This window comes from Ammospiza nelsoni, chromosome 27, assembly GCF_027579445.1.
Source record: "Ammospiza nelsoni isolate bAmmNel1 chromosome 27, bAmmNel1.pri, whole genome shotgun sequence".
Lineage (NCBI taxonomy): Eukaryota > Metazoa > Chordata > Aves > Passeriformes > Passerellidae > Ammospiza > Ammospiza nelsoni.
Genome location: NC_080659.1, coordinates 5622487 through 5648343, shown reverse-complemented (window position 1 = coordinate 5648343; position 25857 = coordinate 5622487). Strand labels below are relative to the sequence as shown.

At 49.1% G+C, this 25857-nt stretch overlaps 2 protein-coding genes across 3 annotated transcripts; both read right to left on the bottom strand.

Moving 5' to 3' along the window:
- Nucleotides 1-22: 22 nt before the first annotated feature.
- On the bottom strand, nt 23-14769 carry TIMM44 (translocase of inner mitochondrial membrane 44). The gene is made up of 13 exons (XM_059489765.1): nt 14710-14769; nt 13835-13942; nt 13075-13245; nt 12551-12631; nt 11894-12043; nt 10930-11069; nt 10218-10303; nt 9488-9580; nt 8547-8671; nt 6176-6226; nt 4959-5048; nt 2607-2717; nt 23-522 (listed from the first exon to the last, which is right to left on the bottom strand). Exons 1-13 carry the CDS (start codon nt 14731-14733, stop codon nt 403-405), a joined length of 1350 nt encoding a protein of 449 aa, XP_059345748.1. The 5' UTR covers nt 14734-14769; the 3' UTR covers nt 23-402.
- An 862-nt stretch (nt 14770-15631) lies between these two features.
- On the bottom strand, nt 15632-25790 carry HNRNPM (heterogeneous nuclear ribonucleoprotein M). Of its 2 annotated transcripts, XM_059489893.1 has the most exons (13): nt 25287-25790; nt 25113-25206; nt 23767-23961; nt 23321-23474; nt 22368-22417; nt 22018-22078; nt 20021-20122; nt 19400-19444; nt 18913-18987; nt 18432-18530; nt 16835-17616; nt 16489-16540; nt 15632-16221 (listed from the first exon to the last, which is right to left on the bottom strand). In XM_059489893.1, the coding sequence occupies exons 2-13, from the start codon at nt 25188-25190 to the stop codon at nt 16058-16060; spliced, it is 1857 nt and encodes a 618-aa protein (XP_059345876.1). In that variant the 5' UTR covers nt 25191-25206; nt 25287-25790; the 3' UTR covers nt 15632-16057. The 2 variants fall into 2 exon arrangements, with proteins under 2 accessions (XP_059345876.1, XP_059345877.1); XM_059489894.1 differs by lacking the exon at nt 20021-20122 and having other exon boundaries at nt 25287-25788.
- Between the last annotated feature and the right edge of the window lie 67 nt (nt 25791-25857).

Sequence of the window (25857 nt, the reverse complement as noted above, 5' to 3'; positions counted from 1 at the left end):
ATCAGCCCCACCCCACCACCAACCTGAGGATCCAACACCTCCATGTGCAAAGTCCTGGTTGTATTTGGTTTGGGAAAGTGCAAGACACGGCAGGGACGCGAGGCTGGAGCCTGGCCAGGACATTGGCAGCCAGGAGCCCCTCCGAGGCCCTTCCAGGGATCTCCAAGGGTGCCAGCAGGTGGGAATGACAGCTCTGGGGGTCCCCAGCTGCCCAGGAGCCTCTGAGGCACGAGGATGAAGCAGCAGCTGCTCGTCCCAGGTGTCCCCGAGCAGGGATTCCCATTCCTCGGGGACTGGGATAATCAGGAGCTCAAATCCCAAATCCCCCAGCTCCCCGTGGGGGTTCCAGGCTGGAGCAGCTTGCAGAGGGTGGGAAGGGCCCAGCCCTGAGCCCAGCCCTGCTCAGAGCACCTGCTCCGTGCTGGAGGAGGAAATGTCCAGCAGCCTCCAGGCCATGTAGGGGTTCAGCTCGTCCTGGTCCCGGCACAGGGCCCACACGTAGAGCATCCTCAGCACCTTGTCCTGGAGAGACAGAGAGGAGAGGGCTGATCTGAGGGGCAGGGCCAGGCTGCCAGCAGGGCACCTGACAGCTCCTTCCAGCCCCAGAACTCAACTCAAAACCTGACAGCTCCTTCCAGCCCCAAAACTCACATCCTTCCAGTTCCTCCCAGCCCCAGAACTCAAACTGAATTCAAATCCTTCCAGCTCCTTCCAGCTGCAAAATTCAAATCCTTCCAGCCCCAAAACTCAAATCCTTCCAACCCCAAAACTCAAATCCTTCCAACCCCAAAACTCAAATCCTTCCAACCCCAAAACTCAAATCCTTCCAGCCCCAAAACTCAAATCCTTCCAACCCCAAAACTCACATCCTTCCAGCCCCAAAACTCAAATCCTTCCAGCCCCAAAACTCACATCCTTCCAGCCCCAAAACTCACATCCCTTCCAACCCCAAAACTCAAATCCTTCCAACCCCAAAACTCAAATCCTTCCAGCCCCAAAACTCAAATCCTTCCAGCCCCAAAACTCAGATCCTTTCAACCCCAAAACTCAAATCCTTCCAACCCCAAAACTCAAATCCTTCCAACCCCAAAACTCACATCCTTCCAACCCCAAAACTCACATCGATCCACCTCCTTCCAGCTCCAGAACTCAAACTCAACTCAAATATTTCTAGCTCCTTCCAACCCCAAAACTCAATTCAAATCCTTCCAGCTCCTTCCACCCCCAAAATTTAAATTCCAACCCTCCCAGCTCCTTCCACCCCCAAACTCAGGGGATTTGAGGCTCCCCTCTCCCCAAACCTCCCTGTGTTCAATATTCCAGCAGCTCCACCCAAGCCCAGGCTCCTGATTAAAGCTGAGCTTTGGGCTCCACTGGAGAATTTCAATTCCTCTCCCTGATTTATTGCAGCCCTGGAGGGATCTGACAGCAAACAGACTTTGATATCCTGTTCAATAATTATCCCATCAATATTTATCTCCCAGGAATGCAGGAGTTTAATGCAGGGAATCTCTGGATCAGCTGTTTCTGCCCTGCTTGTGAATCAGCCCAGATGGGCCCCAGCATTCAAATGAATCCCATTTTTCCAGCCTGGACCAAAGGCCAGGGCTGCAAAAGCCAATATCTGTTAAATGCCCGTATTAATTACAAGGAAAATGAGCTGCCTGGAGAGAGAAATATAATAAATATAATATAATATAATATAATATAATATAATATAATATAATATAATATAATATAATATAATATAATATAATATAATATAATATAATATAATATAAACATAGTATAAAATATATATTTTTATGTATTCATCAATAATAATAAAATTTCTATTATATACAATATAATAGAATATAACACAATATAATATAAATTATAGATAATACATAATGATTACATATTATATTCATTATATATTAATAATAACTATTTTATTTTGTTTTTATTTTGATTTTATTTTATTTTATTTTATTTTATTTTATTTTATTTTATTTTATTTTATTTTATTTTATTTTATTTTATTTTATTTTATTTTATTTTATTTTATTTTTCCTCCTGGAGAGAGAAACGTTTATTCAGGGAATTCCATGGGCCAGGCTGAGCCTGGAACCAGGAGGGAAGAGCCCCAGGGGCAGCCCAGGGTACCCCAGAGGTGCCAGGGATTTGTCTCCCAGATCATTCCCTGCTCCCCAAAAACCCCACACAGCTCCAGGCAAGGGTGGGAGTTCCCCGGGAGATTTTAATGGAATTAAATTCCTGCATTCTTGGTGGGAGTGTGGGGAGCTAAAAATGTGGATTTGGGGTTTTTTTGATGCAGTGACTCAGCCCTGCTCTCACCCTGCTTGCCAGAGGGCTCTGCCCAGCCAGGGAAAGGAAAAGGGGAGGGAACCCCAGCAGGGCCAGGGGGGAATGGGATGGAGCTGGAATGCACTGGGAGACCCCAAATGTGGCCAGATCCCAAATGTGACCCAGACCCCAAACCTGTCTCAGATCCCAAATGTGACCCAGACCCCAAACCTGTCTCAGATCCCAAACATGTCTCCAACCCCAAATAAATCCCAAACCCCAAACCTGTCCCAGGCCCCAGACGTGTCCCCACTCACCGGGTCCCCTTCCACCACCTCCCCCAGGTGGTTCTTGATCACCATCACCACCTGGGCCTGGAAGGTGATGATCAGCACGGGCCCCTGCTCCATCATCTTCCCCATGGCCAGCTGTAGGGACAGAACCCCATGGACATCAGCCCACAACCCCATGGACATCAGCCCATAACCCCATGGACATCAGCCCATGGACATCACCCCATAACCCCATGGACATCACCTATTAATCCCAGGGACATCACTTCATGAACCCCATGGACATCACCCCATAACCCCATGGACATCACCCCATAACCCCATGGACATCAGCCCATGGACATCACCCCATTACCCCAGGGACATCAGCCCACAACCCCCATGGACATCATCACCCCATGGACATCATAAGCCCATGGACATCACCCCATAATCCTACAGAGATCACCCCATAATCCCATGGACATCACCCCACAACCCCCATGGACATCACTCCATAAACCCATGGATATCACCCCATAAACCCATGGACATCACCCCATAACCCCATGGACAACACCCCATAAACCCCATGGATATTACCCCATGAACCCCACAGACAACACCCCATAACCCCACAGACATCACCCCATAACCCCCATGGACATAACCCTGTAACACCACGGACATCATCCCATAAACCCCATGGACACCACCCCACAACTTGATGGACATTACCCGATAACCCGATGGACATCACCCCACGGACATCAGCCCACAACCCCACAGAGATCACCCCATAACCCCATGGACATCACCCCACTCCTGCAGGCCCAGGGAAGATCTCCCACATTTCCCCCTGGCTGCTCAACCACATCAATTCCATCATTCTGATAGGATGAAAAAGCTGTTTCCCCAAAAAAAAAAATCCCAAGTGAAACCTTGGGAACCCAAAGCTTTCCCCAAACTGTTGTGGGTTTTTTCATTATTTCCCCAAGTCCATAAATCTGGGAAATGGGAACGAGCTTTGCACCGTTAGCTCCAATTAGAAAGCAAATTCAAAGACACCCTGCTCTCCAAAAAAACGCAATTTTCTGAAGGAAATGTTTGGAACCAGAACATCCTGAGCTGGAAGGGACCCACAAGGATCAAACAGAGCTTTTCTCCTTTTTTAAATCCGTTTTTGCCAGGAAGTTGTTCTGAACCAGACAAAAACTGTACCAGAAACACTTCAAGGTGGGAACTTTTGTTTGCCAGGATTTTTTCCCCTCTATTCCCAGGCTGTTCCATTAAATATTTAAACACTTTATATTCACTGGAATGCAAGAGGAGTGAAAATTCCGCTTTTTTCTTTTTAAATTCTCTTTCTGCCCATTGTGGGCAATCTCTTTGCATCCCTTTTTTTTTGGGATGCTGCTCTTCAGCTCAGGAATTCCTGCCTGTGCTGCCCCAAAAGGAGCCACAGGCACTGAGGACAGCAGGATTTTCCTCTTTTGAAATGTTCCCAAACATTCTGTTTTATCCCTAATAAAGGAAGCAGCAGCAGGACAGGGCTGGGCTGTGTCACAAAGGAATAAATTTATTTTTAGGGCGATTTTCCTGTTCCCTGAGGGAATCTCAACAGCTCTGCCACGTTCCCATGCCTGATCCCAGGGAATGAGCTCCCTGATCCCAATCCACAATCCCTGGAGCTCAATCCATCCAAAAAAACCCCAATTTTCCACCCAAGCCTAACTCAATTTGCAAGATATTTTAGATATCTTGGATATCTGAGATTTTCCCTTCCAGCACTGGGATTTCCCTTCCAGCACTGGGATTTCCCTTCCAGCACTGGGATTTCCCTTCCAGCACTGGGATTTCCCTTCCAGCAATGGGATTTCCCTTCCAGCAATGGGATTTCTCTTCCAGCACTGGGATTTCTCTTCCAGCAATGGGATTTTTCCTTCCAGCATTGGGATTTCCCTTCCAGCAATGGGATTTCTCTTCCAACACTGGGATTTCCCTTCCAGCAATGGGATTTCCCTTCCAGCACTGGGATTTCCTTTCCAGTACTGGGATTTCCCTTCCAGCACTGGGATTTCTCTTCCAGCACTGGGATTTCTCTTCCAGCACTGGGATTTCCCTTCCAGCACTGGGATTTCCCTTCCAGCATTGGGATTTTCCTTCCAGCACTGGGATTTTCCCCTCCAGCACTGGGATTTCCCTTCCAGCAATGGGATTTCCCTTCTGGGAGCAGAAATCCCAAACCCCAGAGCTCAAACCCAGCATTCAGAGCAAAGAAGGTTGGACTGGATGATCCTGGAGGGGTTTTTCCCAATCCCCCTGATCCTAAAAAGCCCCTCCTGATCCCCTGAGTTGGATTTTTCCCCCAAAAGAAGAGTTTTACAGGGAACTCACGTCGATGTTGTCAATGTCCAGGATCCTGGAGTGGAACTGGAGCCCCAGGGCCTTGGCCTGCTGGATGGGATGGGCCAGCTGGCTGTAGGTCTAAAGGGATGAACAAACTGGGGTTGGGAATTGTTTGGGATTGTTCTGTCGCCATCAAAGAATAAAAAAAAAAAAAAAAAAAGGAATTTTTGCTTGGAGAGAAAAAAAAACCAAAAAAAAAACTCATGAGAAAAATTCACTTTTTTTGGTAAATGTGGTGAAGGAAGGGATTAAAAAACTGCAGGAAATGCTTTGGGATTCACAAAAATCCCATTTTTACTGGGAAGAATGTGATGACCTGAGAGCAGCTGAGAGCTGAGGGACTCACAGCTGGACTGAACAGCAGGAACAGGAAATATAAAGGAAAAACTGGGAAAATAAAGGAAAAGCTGGGAAAAACAAGGAAAAGCAGGGGGGAAAATGGGAAAAACAAGGAAAAACTGTGAAAAAACAGGGAAAAACTGGGAAAACTGAGAAAACTGGGAAACGCAGAGGAAAAGCAGGGGAAAACAGGGAAAAGCAGGGAGAAAAGCAGGGAGAAAAGCAGGGAGAAAAGCAGGGAGAAACTGGGAAAAACTGGGAAAAAAACTGGGAAAATGAGGGAGTTCAGTGACCAGAATCACCATCTCAGCACCCGTGGGATCCATTAAGAGGTTTTATCCCCCAGGTTCTCAGGAATAAGATTCCCATTTCCTCCCCTGGCTTTTCTGACTGATTACTCTGGACTTTGGAGCTTCATTTGCAATTCCAGCTGCCTTGGGAATGTTTGATTTTGGATTTTGGCTTCACAAAGTGCAGGGAAGCTGCTGCTTCCCTGCAGAGCAATCCAAGGTGTCATTCCCAAGGTTGCTGGAAGCAGGGAAGATTCTTTGCTTTCAGACTGGATTATTGTTATATTAAAAAAAAAAAAAAAAAAAAAAAAAAAAAGCAAAGCTGATCAGGATTTATTAAATTGAAAAAAAAATTGGCTCTTTCAGCCCTCTGGTGGTGGGGAACAGCACTCGGAGAAAATCAGTTCTTGGATTAATTTCGGAATTGGAAGAGCAGAATTATTTTGGATTTTACAGCACAATAATTTTGGAGGAATGAAGTTACTCCCTGAATTCCAAGCCCTCAAAAGAATAAAAGAATCTCATTTTCAAGGGAGAATCCCAAGTTTTGGGGAGGTTTTTGGGAGCTTCACTCACGGCCTCATAGCACCAGTCCTTGAGGATGTCGAGCTCCCCCGAGATCAGAGCCTGAGGAGGAAATCAGAGAGAACATTTTAAAGAAAGAAACATTTTAAAGCTCCTCCTATATCAAAGGAAATCAGACAGAACATTTTAAAGCTCCTCCTATATCAAAGTGGGACCAATCAGCCCTTCCAGCCTTAAATCCCACATTTTGTGGGACTCTGGGGGGAAATTGGAGCTGCAAAAGGGGAACAGCAAAAAGGATTTCTATAAAAACACAGGAGCTGAGGCCAAGGGACATAAACCTAGGGATAATTAAACTCTCTTAAAGCTTCCAGCTGAACCTTCCCATTAAATCCTCCTGTTCAAGCTGCCAGGGAGCCAGCAGAGCTCCCAGAGCTCACAAATCCTGGGATCAAACGGGAGCAGAGCTGCAATTTCCCACACTGCAAAACCCTGGGCACAGAAGGAACAGAACAATCCCACGTTTGGCTTCTTAAATCCCAGTTTTTTCCAGGCTCTCCTGTGTCCCTCTGAACAATTCCTGCTCTATTCCAAATCCCAAATTCAGAACAATTCCTGCTCTATTCCAAATCCCAAATTCAGAACAATTCCTGCTCCATTTCAAATCCCAAATTCAGAACAATTCCTGCTCTATTCCAAATCCCAAATTCAGAACAATTCCTGCTCTATTCCAAATCCCAAATTCAGAACAATTCCTGCTCTATTCCAAATCCCAAATTCAGAACAATTCCTGCTCCATTTCAAATCCAAAATTCAGAACAATTCCTGCTCTATTCCAAATCCCAAATTCAGAACAATTCCTGCTCCATTTCAAATCCCAAATTCAGAACAATTCCTGCTCTATTCCAAATCCCAAATTCAGAACAATTCCTGCTCTATTCCAAATCCCAAATTCAGAACAATTCCTGCTCCATTTCAAATCCCAAATTCAGAGCAATTCCTGCTCTACTCCAAATCCCAAATTCAGAGCAATTCCTGCTCCATTTCAAATCCCACATTCAGAACAATTCCTGCTGTACTTCAAATCCCAAATTCAGAACAATTCCTGCTCCATTTCAAATCCCACATTCAGAACAATTCCTGCTCTATTCCAAATCCCAAATTCAGAACAATTCCTGCTGTACTTCAAATCCCAAATTCAGAACAATTCCTGCTCTATTCCAAATCCCAAATTCAGAACAATTCCTGCTCTATTCCAAATCCCAAATTCAGAACAATTCCTGCTCTATTCCAAATCCCAAATTCCCTCTGTCTTTCCTGCTGCAGTGACAGGAATCCACATCCATTTACAGTCACATCTCCCATCACTATGAGTCCCTAAAAACCTCAAATTCCAGACATTTCTATGACCACTGAGCCATTGGTCAGAACCTGCTGCTCTTCCCAAATCCAGATCAAAAAACCCAGGAGAAAATCCCAAATTCCTTCCCTTATCCCTCTGCTATCACCATTTGCTTACCCACTTCCATCTGATCCCACCTCATTTGCTGTTTTCCGGGCCAGAAAATAATTATTTATATATTTTATATATCTATATAATTTGTATTTATGTTTAAATATAAAATATGTGTATATATAATATATATTCTATAACATATATATTTATTTTATATATTTATAATATAATGTATATATAGCTCCATATAGATATCTAGAAATAATTTATATTTATATTTAAATATATAAATCATATATATTTATATTTAATAGCATATGTTTATATATTTATAATATAATTTTTACATATATTTGTCATATTCATACACTTATTATCCCATGGTTTCAACCTACCTTTATATATATATATTTATATATTTATAATAGGAATTTTCTATATATTTATAATATTTATGTATTTATTTATACATTTATTATCCCATGGTTTCAACCTACCTTTATATATATTTTATATATTTATAATATAAATTATCTATATATTTATAATATTTATGTATTTATTTATACATTTATTATCCCATGGTTTCAACCTACCTTTATATATATTTTTATATATTTATAATAGGAATTTTCTATATACTTATAATATTTATGTATTTATTGATACATTTATTATCCCATGGTTTCAACCTACCTTTATATATATTTTATATATTTATAATATAAATTATCTATATACTTATAATATTTATGTATTTATTTATACATTTATTATCCCATGGTCTCAACCTAAGTGTGGGATGTGATTCCTTTCCCAAGGTCTGTGCAAAGACCTTTCCTGTGCAAAGCTGGAGAAGCAAAGCCTGACCCAACTTTTGATTTTAGCAGGGCAAAAGTAAAGGAAAAAAAAACATTTTCCATGGGGTAATGAGGGGGAAATGAAGGGGCAGCAGCTGCTGAGCACCTCCAGGACGTTGGGGATGATGTCCCGCTCACACTGCTTCAGGAAGCGATCCTTGTCAAAGGAGGGATCCACCCTGAGGATCTCTGTCAGCACCTCGGACATCTCGGTCTTGGAGAACAATCCCCCTGCAAAAACAGCCCAGTGGGTGATGGCACTGCCACCAGCACAGGGACACAGGGACAGAGCTCTGGGACAGACAGACAGAGGGGGGAAAAACAGCTGGACACAGGGACAGAGCTCTGGGACAGACAGAGGGGGGGAAAACAGCTGGACACAGGGATAGAGCTCTGGGACAGACAGACAGAGGGGGGAAAAGCCACCAGGACACAGGGACAGAGCTCTGGGACAGACAGACAGAGGGGGAAAAAGCCACCAGGACACAGGGACAGAGCTCTGGGACAGACAGAGGGGGGAAAAACAGCTGGACACAGGGACAGACAGGGAGGAAAAGCCACTAGGACACAGGGACACAGCTCTGGGGAGAGACAGAGGGAGGAAAAGCCACCAGGGAATAGGGACAGACAGGGAGGAAAAGCCACCAGGACACAGGGACAGACAGGGAGGAAAAGCCACCAGGACACAGGGACAGACAGGGAGGAAAAGCCACCAGGACACAGGGACAGACAGGGAGGAAAAGCCACCAGGACACAGGGACAGACAGGGAGGAAAAGCCACCAGGACACAGGGACAGACAGGGAGGAAAAGCCACCAGGACACAGGGACAGACAGGGAGGAAAAGCCACCCCGGGAACGACTCCAACCTTGAAGCTGAACCTGAGGTTGATCCCAAGGATTGTCCTCCCATCCCTCACCCACACAGTGACCCTGGAAGTGCTGCAGGGCTCTGGGATGTGCCCAGGGCTGGCAGCCCCAGCTGCAGGAGCAGCTCAGACTGATTCCCTGTCCCCAGGAGCACCTCAAGGCTGTCCCTGTCCCTGTACCTATGAGGTCGGTGACGCGGTCGGTGACGGCGCGCGACGCTCGGATGAAGGCGTTGTCGCTCTCGTCGTACTTCATCTTCATCTCAAAGAACCCTGCAGGGAACAGAGAGCTCAGAGCCCTCCCAGCAGGGCCCAGCCTCTCCTGCACCCCTTTGTCCAGCACCAGGCACCACCTGGGAGTTGGTTTTCTCCCCATTTTATTCCCATTTTTTCTCCCCCATTTTTTCCCCCATTTTCCTCCCCATTTTCCTGCAATGTTCTGATCTCTCAGCAACTCCTTCTCTGCTAACACCCAGATTTAACCCCTCTGGGAATGCTATTTATCCAATGGAATGAGCAGATCCAGGATCAGGCTCACTTTGAGCAGTGCTGTTTCCATCCCTGGAGGTGGCACTGGCGGTGACAAGGTGGGGATCAGGGACAGGTTGGACTCAGAGGTCCTGGAGGGCTTTTCCAACCTAAATTCTGGGATTATTTTCAGGGCATTTGCACCAGAAACAGCCTCAGATGATATCAAAGGTCAGCTTCGCATGACAGAAAGATCCCAGGATTTTAATTTTTTTTTTTTTAAACCTTTCATCAATTTGGAAGTTGTGTGAACCTCCCTCGATTTTTCAGGATTTTCCTTGTTTCAGGCTCCAAGCCCACAGAGAAAAGTGGGAATTTGGGATTTGCTGGGGCTGGAGGCCCAGATGGGAGCAGGGCTGGGAAGGGAATGTGCTCAACTCACTGTTGAAAACCACATTGTTGTCCTTGAAATCTTTCCACTGCTGGTACCACTTGGAGTCTTTATGCAGCACCATGCCCATGGCTTCCCTAGAGAGGGCAGAAAACAGGGATAAAATGTGGATATTTGGAAAAAATTAGCTTGTAACAAACACAGACAACGCCCTGAGGAATATCTCTGCAGCAGTTGGCATCACTGAGGCTGAGACAGCACAGAAATGATGAGCTCAATTACAAGATAAATGATGGCCCCATCAATTATACAATAAATTGCAGCCCCATAAATGATAGCCCCATAAATGATCCATCAGATAAATGAAACACCAGGCAAATAAAAACCCAGATAAATAAAACATTAGATAAACAAAACTCCAGATAAATAAAGCAGCAGACAAATAAAACTCAGCTCAGAGGAGCAAAGCAGCCCAGAAAAAAGGAGCTCAGCTTTAGTCCTGCCAGCATCACCCAGCTGCAAGTTAAAACTGAACACAGAACAATGCCCAGCTCAGGATTTCACCTCAGAACATCAAATTTCACCTTTAGAATTTGAAATTTCCAGTTTTACCACAGGAAGATCCAGGACCATTCACTGCTGGGAACCTGCTGGAGACCCAGCTGCTCCCCACAGCTCCTGGATTTTAATCCCTGACCCGTTTTTTTTACCTTTCCCATCAAATTCCACACAGAAACATCCCCCCAGAGGACCCCACACGCACTCATTGGCTTCAAACACTCGCTGCTCTTTGATCCTCTCTCCGGAATATTCCGTGCGCTTCCGCAGCCGCTCCGGGCGCCTGTAGGGACCAGTCTGCCCCAAAACACTCTCATCTATTTCCTTCTTCACAGTTTCCACTCCCTGCAAGGAAAACAGCCCCGTTAGGATGGGTTTATTGCTCTCCCAGCTCAAATTCCCCATCCTGGGATGCTTTGGGACCTGGGTGGGGCAGGAGTGGGGCAGCCACAGCCTGGCAATAAAACATTGGATATTTTCTGTGTTTCCTGCAAAAAGAGGGATTTGAGAAAGCTAAAATTCCTCTGGAGAGGGACATTTTCCAACCCTGCATGCAGGGAGCTCAGCCCTGCCAGGGGAGGTGTGATTTCAGACCTGCAGGATTTCAGATTTCAGACCTGCAGAATTTCAGATTTCAGACCTGCAGGATTTCAGATTTCACCCATGCAGGATTTCAGATCTGCAGGATTTCACATTTCAGACCTGCAGGATTTCAGATTTCAGACCTGCAGGATTTCAGATTTCACCCATGCAGGTTTCAACCCTGCAGGATTTCAGATTCTACACCTGCAGAATTTCAGATTTCACCCCTGCAGGATTTCAGATTTCAGACCTGCAGGATTTCAGATTTCAGGCCTGCAGGATTTCAGATTTCAGACCTGCAGGATTTCAGATTTCACCCCTGGAGGATTTCAGATTCCACCCCTGCAGGATTTCAGATTTCACCCATGCAGAATTTCAGATTTCAGACCTGCAGAATTTCAGATTTCCCGCCTGCAGGATTTCAGATTTCATCCCTGCACGATTTCCCACCTGCAGGATTTCAGATTCCACCCTTGCAGGATTTCAGATTCCAGCCCTGCAGGATTTCAGATTTCACCCCAAACCTCCCCAGAAAGGCTCTCCCGAGGTTCTGGGTGCCCTGGGAGCCCAGGGAGCAGCAGCAGTACCTGGGAGATGGCTTTGAAGGCTGCAGTCCTGCCCAGCTTCTCCCCTCCCCTGGTCACAGACTCTGCAGATTGCTTGGCTGTTTTGGCAGCTTCCTCCACCCCCTCCTTGATCTTCCTGCCCAGGTCGCTCTTGCTGACCTCGTCCAAACTCTGGAAAGGAAAAGGGAGAAGGGAGAAGGGAGAAGGGAGAAGGGAGAAGGGAAAAGGGAGAAGGGAGAAGGGAAAAGGGAAAAGGGAAAAGGGAAAAGGGAAAAGGGAAAAGGGAAAAGGGAAAAGGTCATTGCAGCTCCAGGCTCAGCCCCAGCCCCTCTCCAGCCCTCCTGGAGCTCCTTTAGGCTCTGAGCTCTCCCTGGAGCCTTCTCCCCTCCAGGTGAGCACTCCCAGCCTGGCTCCAGCCCTGGGGGCTCCCCTCTGGATTCTCTCCATCCTTATTTTGTGCTCCCAAGGCTGCAGGTGGGGTGTCCCTCTTCTCCATCTCCCCAAATCCCAGAGGAATCCCTGTCTGGGTCTCCTCTGATCACACCCAATCCATTATTTTGTGAATGCCTCTGGTTTTAAAAGCTCCAGGAGCAGCAGCACCTGCCCCAAGCAATGACAATTCCAGCCCCCTCAAAAGCCCAACTTGAGCAGAGCTGCCCTGAGGAAAAACCCTTTTACCTCTTTAACCGTCCCTGTTATTTCTTCAAGTTTCTTTTTAATCACTTCTGAGGTCTTCACTGTTTCAGATTCAATGGTTTTCTGGGGGAAGAGAACATTAATCAAGAGACAGAAACTACTCAAACCCAGCTTGGATGGAGCACAATCCATTAAGGCTGGAATTGAGGGCAGAAAAAGGAACATTTCAGGAGTTCATGGCCTGAGTCAGCAGCAGCTTTGCAAATGATGATGTTCAGAGCTCTCTGAACAATGCAAAGGAAACATTTGATGCTCAATTTAATGCCTCATTATTTGATCTGCTCAGAAATGCAGCCAAGTGTCTGCTGGAAAGGACTTTCCACTAGAATAAAAAACCCCAAAACATTCCAACACATAAACATTCTGAGGCATCCATTTAGCACTGAGTGCTCCCAGCCAGGCAGAACAGCTCAGCTGTGGATTTAATGCTCACTCAGAGCAGTAAAAGCTCAAAAAAAACCAGGGAACGACCCAAGGAACAAACCAGGGAAACCCCAAACACTCACATATTTCCTCCTGGCTTCCCGCAGAGCATCCGACTCCTCCAGCTTTTTTGCTTCATCTCGGAATTTTTTGATGCTTTCCTTCATCTCTTTGTTTTTGGCCAACTCCTGTTTGATGTTCTCCACAAAACCTGAGATGAATCCCTTCCTTCCTCCCGAGGAGTAGCATCTGGACTGGAGAAAACCATTCCATGTTGGAGAATCCCATGGAATTAGAGCAGACAGGACCCAAAAATCACAAGTTTTGGGCTTGAGGATCACTGGATCACTTTTAGAATGAGTGGAAACATGGAGAAGCCTGGAAAAGCAGCAGCTGATCCTTCAAAGAGCCACATGGCCAATGGATTTCATGGAACCTCAGCATGGATTGGATTGAAAGGATCTTAAATCCCACCCAGCTGCACCTCCTGCCACGGGCAGGGACACCTCCCACTACCCCAGGGGGCTCCAAGCCCTGTACAACCTCAGCTGCCCCAAAAATTCCATTTAAAAAGTGGAGATTCCCAGCTTGGAATTGTCCCCAGAAATTCCCTTAGTTCCATTTAAAAAGTGGAAATTCCCAGCCTGGAACTGGACCCAAAAATTCCCTTAGTTCCATTTAAAAAGTGGAGATTCCCAGCCTGGAACTGTCCCCAAAAATCCCTTGAGTTCCATTTTAAAAATGGAAATTCCCAGCTTGGAACTGGCAGAGCCACATCAGGCCGAGGACTCTGCTGGGAACACACCCTGGAGCGCAAATGGAATAAATTCAGGGGGGACCAACCTGGGGGGTGCCCAGGGCAGGGCTGCAGATCCTGACCAGGGCGCTCCTGGGGAAGGCAGGGATGGGATAACGCCGGGAGAGCAGCCAGGGCCCGCTGAGGAGACATTTCTGCAAGGAAAACAGCACAGAGGGAGCTCAGGGCAGCACCCAGGGCTCCCAGCACCCAGGCACAAATCCACCTGGAGATGAAATGTGAGAAGCACTGAGGGGTTTTTATGGGAAAACTCCTCCAAAACCAACTTTTCCCAGCTCTGGAGGGTCCCAGAACAAGCCCAGGATGGTTCTGCTGCCCTTGCCGAGGTCAAACGCGCAGATCCAGCTCTGGAAGGGCTCAGGGCTGAGCTCAGGGCAGAACCACGGAAATCCCATAAAAATCTGAGCTGGCTCCCGAGCAGCACCGGGAGCGGGACAGAGATCCCGAGCGGAGACCCCGAGGCTCCGGGCACACCGGGCTCATGCCGTCCAGTGAGCCCCGGGGGCGGCTCACGGTAAAACCGCCCCCATGGAGCCCCGGGAGAGCCCCGGTAACAGCTCCGGGCTCGGGAACCCCGGGAGAGGCCGCGGGAGCAGCTCCGGGCTCGGGAACCGCGGGATCCCGGAACGGTTGGGCTGCAGGAGCCTCGACCCCTCCAATCTCGGGGTCACGGACCCGCTGGAGGCTCCGTCCCGCCGGGCCTGGCGGGAGCACCGAGCGCGGAACCGGAGCCCCGCCGGCCCGGGTGTCCGCACCGGCAGCCGCCGGCAACGGGGCCCGGCGGGCGGGGAGGGATCGGCGGCTCCGGGCCGGCCCCGCCGCGCCGCTCGCTGTGCCCGCCGGGCCGGGCAGGCCCCGGGGTGCCGTCCCGCCCGCTCCCGGCCGGTGCCCCCGCGCTCACCCGGCACCCTCCGGCCGCCGCCATCGCCCCGCGCGCCCCGTGACCTCCGCGCGCCGCCGCCGCGCCGTGACGTCACTGCCGCGCGCCGCCCGCGCCACGTGGCCGCGAACGGCGGGACCGGGAGGGAGCCCCGGGGCTGCTCCGGCCCCACCGGGGCTGTCCCGTATCCTCCCCGGCCCCACCGGGGCTGTCCCCGATCCTTCCCCGGCTCTACCGGGGCTGCTCCGGACCCACCGGGGCTGTCCCGTATCCTCCCCGGTCCCACCGGGGCTGACCCCGATCCTCCCCCGGCTCTACCGGGGCTGACCCCGATCCTCCCCGGCCCCACCGGGGCTGACCCCCACCTTCCCCAGCCCCATTCGAGGCTGCTCCGACCCCACCGGGGCTGAACACGATCCTCCCCCGGCTCTACCGGGGCTGCTCCGGCCCCACCGGGGCTGAACACGATCCTCCCCAGCCCCATTCGAGGTTGTCCCGACCGTCCCCTGCCCCACCGGGACCCCCCCACCCCAGTGCCCCTCCATGTCCCCCACGCGATCCATTTGTGTTAAAAGCGTTTCCTGCAGCTAAAGGGGAATTCTCCCCCCCTTGCAGCTGCAGCAGGTGTTTGCCCCTTACCTGCCTCTGCTCCAGGAGAGAATAAAGAGGTTTTTAACCCCATTTTCAGTTCAAACCTTTCCACTGGCACCAACACCACGCAGGGGAGATTATTTTTAAACCAACATTGCCACTAGAGAAAATCTTTGAGCTGGGACAGCCCATGGATTAGGTGGGATAGAGAAGAGGGAAGATCCTGCACCCTTGGATACATCTGAAAGAGATTCTGTCAGAAGTCAAGAGGAACACTGAATTTTTTCTGACAAACTGGAGTTTACCTAGCTGAGCTGGCAGGGATTTTAAGCAGAGTAAAGGATGCTGCGACTGAAATACTGAACTGGCATTTATTATCAAAGTCAGACTGTTTACATCTGTCAGGTCAACGAAATGCCACAACTACAAAAAAAGATTGTGCACATGGCAGTTCCAATGCAAAAAACCAGTAAAACGGGGCTCCCTCGGTTAAAAAAAGGACTTAAAATTACTCCAGAAAGCAACCGGGTCGGGCTGAACAGCTTTACATCCAGTCAGAGAGAAGGAGGAGGCGCGGGGCAGAGCTGCAGCCCTGCAGAGGTGCAGAGCAGAGGTGCAGGGCAGCCCTGTAGAGGTGCAGGGCAGCCCTGTAGAGGTGTGGTGCTGCAGCGGTGCAGGGCGGAGGCGCGGGCCCTGCAGCGGTGCAGCCCTGCAGCATTGCAGCACAGCCCTGCAGCATTGCAGCCCTGCAGAGGTGCAGCACAGCCCTGCAGGGTGCCTAGGCGTTGCGGTCGATCCGCACGTCGATCTCGCGGCCGCGCAGCTGCAGCCCGTTCATCATGCGGCACGCGCGCTCCGCCACCTCGGGCGACTCGAAGCGCACCACGCCGCAGCCCTTGGACTTGCCGTTCTCCATCTTGATGTCAGCATAGAGCACGTGGCCTGCGGGCACGGCACGGTCAGGCACTCCCCACCCAGTCCCTGTTCTCCATCCCAAGGACTGCTCCCAACCCTGGCTTTGCCATCCTCCATCCACTCTCCATCCAATCCCAATTCCCCACCCCAAGGACTGCTCCCCACCTCGGCTTTGGCACTCTCCATCCAGTCCCCAATTCCCCACCCCAAGGACTGCTCCCCACCCTAGCCCTGGCACTCAGAGCTCTGGGAGGTTATTCATGTTAATTCCTCAGAGTGAGGAAAATAACTCACCACATTCATTGAATTTATCTTTCAGCATTTTCCATGTAAAATCAAAAGGCAGCTGTGGGAAGAGAGGAATAAACCATTACTGAGGCTCTGCTGAATGACCTGCAGGCACCCCCAGCTCCCCAAAACCAGAATCTATCCCAGGACAGCCACTGCTGTAAAACCATGATCAGCCAGGAGCTCTCCTGGTAAGGAAATGGCTCCAGCTGTCCCCAAAGAGTGGCAGCATCCAGTATCAGACATTGGGACGGGAAACTGAGCATGGATGAGATCAACACGTCAGTGACAACGGGTGGGAAGGGAGGGGTGGGAAAGGCCAGGAGTGGGAGAAGGAAGAAGGGGCACTCACATTTCTCACAAATATCTGACAGGCTTTCCGGGCCACGCCGGGCGCAGGGCCTCCAGCTCCTCCCAGGGACCCTGCAAAATTCCCTGCGAAGTTGCCCCGCTCCATGTCCATGGGCCGCTCGAAGTTGCCGCCCATGGGCAGCCCCATGCGCTCCATGCCCGCCCCCATGCCCTGCCCCATGGGCGGCCCCATCCTCTCCATGTTGGTGGCCCCGATGCGCTCCAGGCCCATCCTGTCCATGGGGGCGGCTCCCATCCTCTCTATCCCGATCCTGTCCATGGGCGGGCCCCCGATGCGCTCCAGCCCCGCGGGCATCCTCTCTATCACCTGCCCCATGCCCGCGCCCATGCCGGCGGGCACCATGCGCTCCAGGCCGATGCCCATCCTATCCATGCCCGCCCCCATGCGCTCCACGCCCGTGCCCATCCTGTCCATGGCGCCGCCCACGCGCTCGATGGCGGCGCCCATGCGCTCGATGCCGAAGCCGATGCCGGAGCCCATGCGCTCCATGCCCGGCCCCATGCGCTCCATGCCCGGCCCCATGCGCTCCAGGTTGGGCGCCAGGTGGTCGATGCCCAGCGGGGCCATGCGCTCCATGCCCGAGCCCATGCGCTCCACGTTGGAGCCCATGCGGTCCAGCACCAGCCCCATCCTGTCTATGTCCGAGCCCACCCGCTCCATGCCGTGCCCCATGCCCGCCGGGAGCCGCTCGATGCCCGAGCCCATGCGCTCGATGCCAGGCGCCATCCTCTCGATGCCGGGGATGCTGGCGTTGCCACCACCTGCAACACAGCACAGACGGCGTCAGCAGGGTGGGCGTGCAGAGTCCTGAGGGCTGCTCGCTCTGCTGGGATCAATTCCCAGTGCTCAGAGCTCCCCCAGGCCAGGGCTCTGCGCCTGCAGGGTGAGGGAAACCCAGAGGGACAGGTCAGACCCCCCTGCAGAGCTGCCCCAGCCCTGGGACCCCAAAATAAGGATGTGGAGCTGCTGGAGAGAGCCCAGCCCTGGGACCCCAAAATAAGGACGTGGAGGTGCTGGGAGAGAGTCCAGAGGAGACCCCCGAGCTGCTCCCACGGCTGGAGCCCCTCTGGAGCTCTGGGAGAGCTGGGGGTGCTCACCTGGAGCAGGGAAGGCTCCAGGGAGAGCTCAGAGCCTGAAGGTGCTCCAGGAGAGCTGGAGAGGGACTGGGGACAAGGGATGGAGGGACAGGACACGGGAAATTGTTCCCTTGATTCTGAAATGTTGTGATTTGGTCGTTAAACCAAATTAAATCTCGAAGTTGATGGAGGAGCTCTGCCTGCTCAGAAATGTTTGGGTTCAACTTTGCTCCTGAAATTCTGCACTTTCATTACTGAGATTGCCCAATATTTCCAGGGAACGTGCTTGGAAGTTAAATGCGACACAGGCAGCAGAAGAAACAGGATTTTGTTTTCACTGACAAAAATGAACAACTTCCCAACAGTATTTAAAAGCCAGACAGCAAATTCCTACAGCTAATCTAAAATCTGCTTTTTTTATCTGTAACACCCTCATAATTTTTGTGAGCAGTTCAGGGATGAAAATCAGGCAGGAAATGGATTTCACACACTGCACTCACCTATTCCCCTCTCCAGGGGCTCTCCAAAACTCCGGGACATTCCCATCTCATTTCTTCCAAACTCCCTCTCAAATCCTCCTCCCATGGCTCGATCCATCTCTGCAAAGAGGAAGTGGAGAAGTTTGCAGGGGGTTTTGTGACTCCCGAGAGAACATTTTATCACAGGAATCATCCTGAAGATTCACAGCACAGGAAGGTTTTTGTGATTTTCTTGTGATCATTCTGTCATGGCTTCAGGAGCCCAAAGCCCCAAGGAAAAGCAGGATTTACCCCAAACACATGGGACAGAGCCAGAATATTTCTGAACAAACCCCACAAGGTTCCATCAATAAATCACTGGGTTTGTGCAGCTCAGAAACCACGAGGAACTTAGGGATGCAACTAGAAAAACCCCAAGTTTTTCCCATAAAACTGAGAAGAGGCTTTTGGCAAGAGGGATCCTGCCAGAGAAGGCAGCAGGACACACAAAGCCAGTGCCTACCGCTCATCCTGCCCATGTTCATCCCGGCGGGGAAGCGGCCGATGTTCTCCATGCCACCAAAGGGACCTTCCATTCCTGAAAAACACATTTGGGGTTCTTCAGCGGGGCATTCCACACTGCACAGCCAGCAGCTGCTGCCACACAACATTCCCACACAGCTCCCTAGCACCAGTTCCCAAAAAGGGTCAGGATTTGGGCACGGTGTTATAAAAACCATGGAAACACAGAGTGGTTGGGATATTGGGGATCCAGTTCCAACCCCCAGGGATGGCACTTTCAGATCTCCCGAGCTAAGGAAGCACAGGCCATGTTTTATGGGATGTACCCACCCTCCCCACACACCTGCAGCAGTTTGAATACCCAAAAAGGACCCAATTCTTGCCGAATTGGTGATGATTCCCCAGCACACCAATTCCTGCCACACACACACAGCTCAGTCTGCAGGACTTGCACAAAGCTATGAACAGATCAAGATGCAACAGCTTACCTCCCATTTTATTCATTCCAAAGCCCATGCCTTCCATTCCCATTCCTCAAAATAAAAGAGAAAGCTTTATATAGCAAGTGTCACCCAAAAAATTCCAGCCAAAGGCTGCAGAACTCAAACCACACAACACATCGATGGCTTGGGGTGAAGAGCTTACATGGGATAAGTCTGAGGAGATTTCAACATTCCTGCTCAGAAAATCAAGCAGCAAAGGGGAAAAACCCACTGGCATTTCGACATGGAAAGCTGAGTGTGTGCTACTTTTTAGGTGGCTCTTTGAAACTTGTGCTATTTCAAGAGATCCTCACCAAAGATTTGCAAGCCCACTAGAGGTGTTAAAAGTGAGAGATGGTTTGGAGTTTCATGGATCTTTGCAGTGTCTGCTGCTCATGCTCAAGAGTCAGAAAATGAGAGCTGTGTCTTGACCACAGTGAAAAAAAAAAACAAAAATGGAGCAGTTGGTTAAATTCAAGTTTCCATTATCAAGCTGAACAAAAAAAACTCATTTGGCTTTAACATTCCTAAGAAGCTACCAACTTTTTGGGGAGGCAAACAAAGCTATCTACCTTCTACACAGCTTAAAGCTCTCATGAAACAAAAGCATAGGAGTAATCTTCTTACCTCCAGGTCTCATGTTGCCCATTCCCATGCCTTTGTTTATATGATTTGCATCAATAGGTTGACCTCCAGGTCCTAATCCCATGCCAATACCACCAAGACCATCTGAAGAAAATATTCAGATATCAAAAAAGCCTTCTTTCCATAGTTTGACAAAACAGCAAGTTTTATTTCTTAAGTAATTGACTTTCATTCTCCAAAAAAAGCTTGCTGTGTCCCCCCTGTGGGGTGTGTACTGAAAGCAGGGAAGTGTGAAATAAATCAAGAGTAGATGTGTCTTGAAATAGGCTAAAAACTATCTCCAATTATTTGGTTTTATATTTAAATTTCCATCTTACTGCTGAGAAAACTTGGTTTGGAGCTGACTCCTGAAAAATAACTGGCTAGAACACTGCTTCATTTGGGCAAAGCCCTCGTGTGGGGAGGGTGGAGTGGGCAATTTGGGAGAAGATCCCCTAAAGCTGTGCACAGTTCTCACCTCCAGCCCTGCCAGGGGAGAACTGAGGCACCCATGGATCACTGACAGCCACCGATGGAATTGGAGCACACAGCCAGCCTCTCTCTGAGCAAACACAACAGGCATGGAGCCCAATCTGCCTCAAGGATTCCCCAGCCCAAAGAAAGAAGGAAAAGCCCTTTTTTGTTTTTCCTGAAGCAGGAAGAAAGCTCTCTGCTTGGCACAAACAGCAGCTCATGGCATCCTCTGCCTGCAGGATTCCCTCGTTTCCAGCTCGGCACTGAACACAGGAGTGTTGAATCTTGTTTTAAAACAGCACAAGGTCCCCCTTCCCCGCCCCAGTAAAGGCCAAAATCCAGGCTTCCAGAGGGATTTAGGGACTTTTACACCAAGGTCATGGAACTGGAACCCAGTGAGTTTGTTCTGGAGAGAGGAACAACCTTACAGTGACACTGCTGCTGAGGAGGGCCTTGACAGGCACTGAGAGCTGAACTAGGGAGGGACTAATTAATGATCATTAATAAAGGGCAATTTAGCAGCACACAACAGGCCTGGTTCCCAGGAAGAAAACAGCATCTGTGTGAATTCAGAGAATCCCAGAATGCCAGACTGGTTTGGGTTGGAAGGGACCTTAAAGCTCATCCACTCCCAGCCCCTGCCCTTGCACAGCCCAGGCTGCTCAGGGCAATTCAAATTCCACCAACAGCCCCAGTTTAGCTGTGTTTGAACCAACTCAGCCTCCAGCTCTTCCAGTCCCAACTCTTCTCTTCAGCATTCCAGTATCTCATCCCAGCATGGCCAAGGTTGGGAGGGGCCTCAGCTCAGCCCAGATCACATCCACAGCTTTGGGTACTGCCAGGGATGGAGACTCCTCAGGAGCTCTGAGCAACCCAATCACCCTCCCAGGAATGTCTCCTTACATCCACGTGGAGCCTGTGGATTTCCACTGCTGCTTTAGACTTGATCTTTTAGTTCATTCAAATTCCAAGTTGGAAGGAGCAGCTTGGGGCAGCCAATTATTCTGAATTTTCATCTCCTGGGTTTTGGTCGATGCTTTCTGCATCCTGCACCTCCAAGAAGAGCCTGGTTCCCCTCTTCTTTCCATATTTAATACATTGATAAGATCTCCTTTGGAAATGTGAAGGCCTGGAAGGCTCTCAAGTCCTGAATTCAGCCCTTCCAATTTAAGGGAGAACATTCCATTCCCAGAGCACCATCCCATAGAAGGAGGTGCTGATTCACTGTATTTCCATTAAATCCCACTATTAATGGAAGGCTCTGGGATCCTGGAATTGCAATGGAGAGCTCTGGAAGCCTTGAGAAGGTGAATGTTTTAAGACAAGCTTCTGGCCATGAGCTGAAAGAAGTATCCAAAAAATCACTGAGCAGCTCTTCTTCACTATTCCCCTTTCTGAAATGATTCAGGAATTTGGATCCCAGTTTCCAGTCTGAACCAGAGTTTTACTGGGGCTGGGACTGGCTCCCAGGTGCTGAACAACCAAATAAAAAGCAGAAGATGTTGAATCATGCAGGGGACACTTACGAGGGAGTTGTTGGGGTCGCTCTGGAGGGAAGAAATCTCCCTTGGGGAAGGCTCGTTCATCCTAAAAGGAATTCAACACGTTAAAGCTGGCAAAGAAATCAGGAAATTATTTCCTGGTTCTTTAAACTTTGAATTAAAATACAGGAATTTCAGTTAAAGCAGTCTTGACTGTAGTTTTGATTTGTCTTTTAGCAAAATAATCTGAATTAACATTCCCAGATTACATCAATTCAGCAGGCAACAGGCAAATCATACATTTCCCCCTCTGGATTTTGATCTATCCTGGGAACCACAAATTCCCCCCAAATCAGGAGGGCATTGCCAGTCAGTGGGAATGGGGGTGTCCTCACCATTTTGACGTGCATGGGTCTGTCAAAGAGCAGCTGCCCATTGAACATGGCTGGGGGTTGTTAAGGATCATTGTTCAAGCACTGAGGGCTCTGACAGGGAGCACAAAAAACCCTCAGAAAATCTCCTCTCCTCGGTTATCAGTCACAGATTATCCCAAATGCTTCTGCCTTCTCCAAAACTAAAAAGCCTTGAAATCCAAATATACTGAACACCCCAAAGAAAAGGCTTTTTGAAATTTAAAAGAATGATAAAAGCGCATTTCTGGGTAAGATTAAGTTCACAAAGAGATATAAAATGTAACTCTAAGTCAGCCCAAGTGTTTAAGTGTTTTCTCAGTCACTTTATCCATTGAAAACAGGGAAAAGCTCCACAGCAACACTACATTCTGAAGTGTGCCATGCCAGCAAATCCTCTGCCCAAGTCTGGCTCACACAAGGTTTAGTGGGTGCAGTGCAGAAGGGAATTAACACTTCAAACAGAAACTTTGGGAAAGGACAGAGGGATTATTTTCTTCCTATCCACACCATAACCAGCAGCTGAGAGAGTCATATCTGGAATTTTATTGCTGTTTGGTTTCTAGGTGGCAAATCATTGCTTGGCCAGTGAAAGGGAACAGGAAAACACCAGCTCTGTGTGCCTTGGCACGGGGACCTTCCCCCTTTCCAAACAATTGCATTTTAATGCTAATTACAACCTAGAGACAGAAACTCATCTGGGATAGAAGTACATTTATCCACGTAGGAAAGAGAATTTCCTTTGGTAAAGATCCTGAGCAAACCGCAACAATTCCTTCAAGAAGGAAAAACGAAAGAGAGTCAAAATTCCATTTTCCATCCACTACAACCTGACCTTCCCTGCCACGGCAACATCCTCCTCTGGAATCCAGTTTCCCCTCTCCCTTGGTGTGTTCCCTGGGTTCCCTGCCCCACTCCCAGGTTGCTGCCAAGGATACAGATGGCCTGCACGGCCTCGATGGCCTGCTCGAAGGTGACGGTGCCGATGCCGCGGCTCTTGCCGTCCTTGTCCTCCAGGATGTCGGCCCGCACCACCACCCCGGCCATGCTGAACACCTCCTTCAGCTTCTTCCAGCCCACCTTGTAGTCCAGCTGGAAAACAGGGCAGCGTTGGAAATGCAAGAGAGAAAACAGCTTTAGTGGGCTCCTGTCCTTGCCTGGTATTGGCACTGAAGCTGTCAGAGAGCTGAGATAAAATTCAATTAAAGTACACAGGTTTGTTCAAAAATGACAATTAACAGACACTGTGGTACACCTTAACTGAGAACCTCCTTTGCACAGAGAACCAACAGGACACAGAGGAGCTTTTCCTGGCATTGCCAAGGCTTTCCTGCCTCAGTTTGCCCCGGCTGAGGGGCTCCCATGCAGGATTTGCAGCACTCACGTTGGCCACGAAGACGGTGCTGCCGAGGCGGCCGGCCTGCAGGGCGTGGATGATCTCGTTGGGGATGTTGGGGTTGTTCAGGATGCTGGGGGGGATGTTGATCATGCCAGGGCCACCAGGGCCAGGCCCGATGCCCATCCCTCCTGCTGCCATCACCTTCTGCATGGCCCTCCTGGCGTGCTCCCCGTCGGGGTCCTGGGGACACAAACACACACTCAGATCAGAGCAGATCAGATCCCCCATCCATCAGTCAGTGCCAGGGCTCCAACAGGCACAGACAGTTTCCCTTTATCCCAGGATATCTGCTCCCCAAGCACAGACAGTTTCCCTTTATCCCAGGATATCTGCTCCCCAAGCAATCCCAGCCAACTGCCTCCCTTTCATTGGCAATTTATTTAATTTACACCCAGTACCTTTTTATCATTTAAATGATACAGACATATCTTATGAAAAATCCTTTCATTAGGATCTTTTCTCCTGAGAAGCTGGGAAGTTTCAGCTGTTTTGCTGCTTTGGAATGTGATTTGGAGAACTGTTTATCCAGCATGTGAAATTGTTTTTATTTGATGACCAATGACAGCGACCTGTGTCAAGGCTGTGAGCAGTCACAAGATTTTATTATTATTCCATTCCTTTCTATTCCTTGCTAGCCTTCTGATGAAATCCTTTCTTTTATTCTTTTAATAAATCATTTTCTTTTAATATAATATAAAATAATAAATCAGCCTTCTGAAACATGGAGTCAAGATTGGCATCTCTTCCCTTGTCAGGGTTGCCTGCAAATTCAGCACCTTTATTATTGGTACCCTTTATTATTTGAGTTATTCCTCCCCAGGTATTTTCCTGGTTCTCAAGGTGTTTATTCATCATTAATACCAAGAGCAAACCTCTGTTACACTGTTCCAAACCCTGATAAACCCCAAGTGGCACTGGAGAGGGTCTGGAATGAACTCCCAGGCCTGGCTGTCAGTAGCAAAGCCACTAAAATGGAAACACATCTTTGAGGTATTCCTGGAAAAAGCTGATTCTATGGAATTGGTGGTGGAATCCATTCATTCTGATGCAGATCCAAAGGGAAGTTCGTAAAGAACAAACATGAGGGTTTCTGTGTCAGATCATTAACAAAGGAACTGCAGTTAAAGCCAAACTCCTGCTTTGTCCCCACATCAAATTTAGTCTTGATAATCACAGTTCAGCAGTGGTTAAAACGATTAGAAAAAGGCTGACTGGGGTTTTTTATCCTATTAAAGTCCTGCTTTCTGTCCATTATCCTCTGAGTCAGCCCTAAACCCTTAACAAGAACTCCCCCTTCCCTGCACCCCTGGCAGAACAGATCCCCTCCTTACTTCTTTCACTTTCAGGGGTCTCCCACCAAGACTGTGCTTGTTCAGAACTTCAGCAGCCTTCTTCATGCTCTCCTCCATCTTGAACTCAACCACCCTGTGGGGACACAGCACAGCTCAGGAGGTTGTTTGGAGAAGCCTCCTTGGGTTTCTGGTAAAAATTCAGAGTGAACTTACGCGCATCCCTGGCGAGGTGATTCCCCAGGGCAGTCACAGGCAGGAGGGAAGAGAGAAGAAATGAAGTCAGTGAAAGCCCAAATCACACAAAACTACTTTATTATTAAAGCCAAATCACATCAGTTAAGCCCTAGCAGCGAAAATAAATGTAACCTTACACAGGCAAGCCTCCAATAGTGGAATTCCATAACTTCTTATGCCTTAACAGGATTAACCTGGGGTCTCTGAGCTGGTAACAAACACTAAATCCCGACTCTCCAAGAAATGCCACACGCTTCCTGTGACCTGCTCTTCCCTGGCATACAGCAAAACCCTCCACACTCTCACCCTACATCCATATCCTTCAGGACACTTAGGAGTGCTCCTATTGTCCTCCCTGATCCTGGGCTCAAGGCCCATGAAGGCACTGAACGTTTACATTTAGGAATTTCAATTTCCCTCTCTCTCCTGGCCCAGGAGTGGAGCTTGCAGCACCTGCTGTCGCACCCTGGCCCTTCCAAACTCAGCCAACCTCTCGAGTGACTTTTCCAAAGCACAGGAATATTGCAGAGCCCTGTCCTGCCTGCTGGGC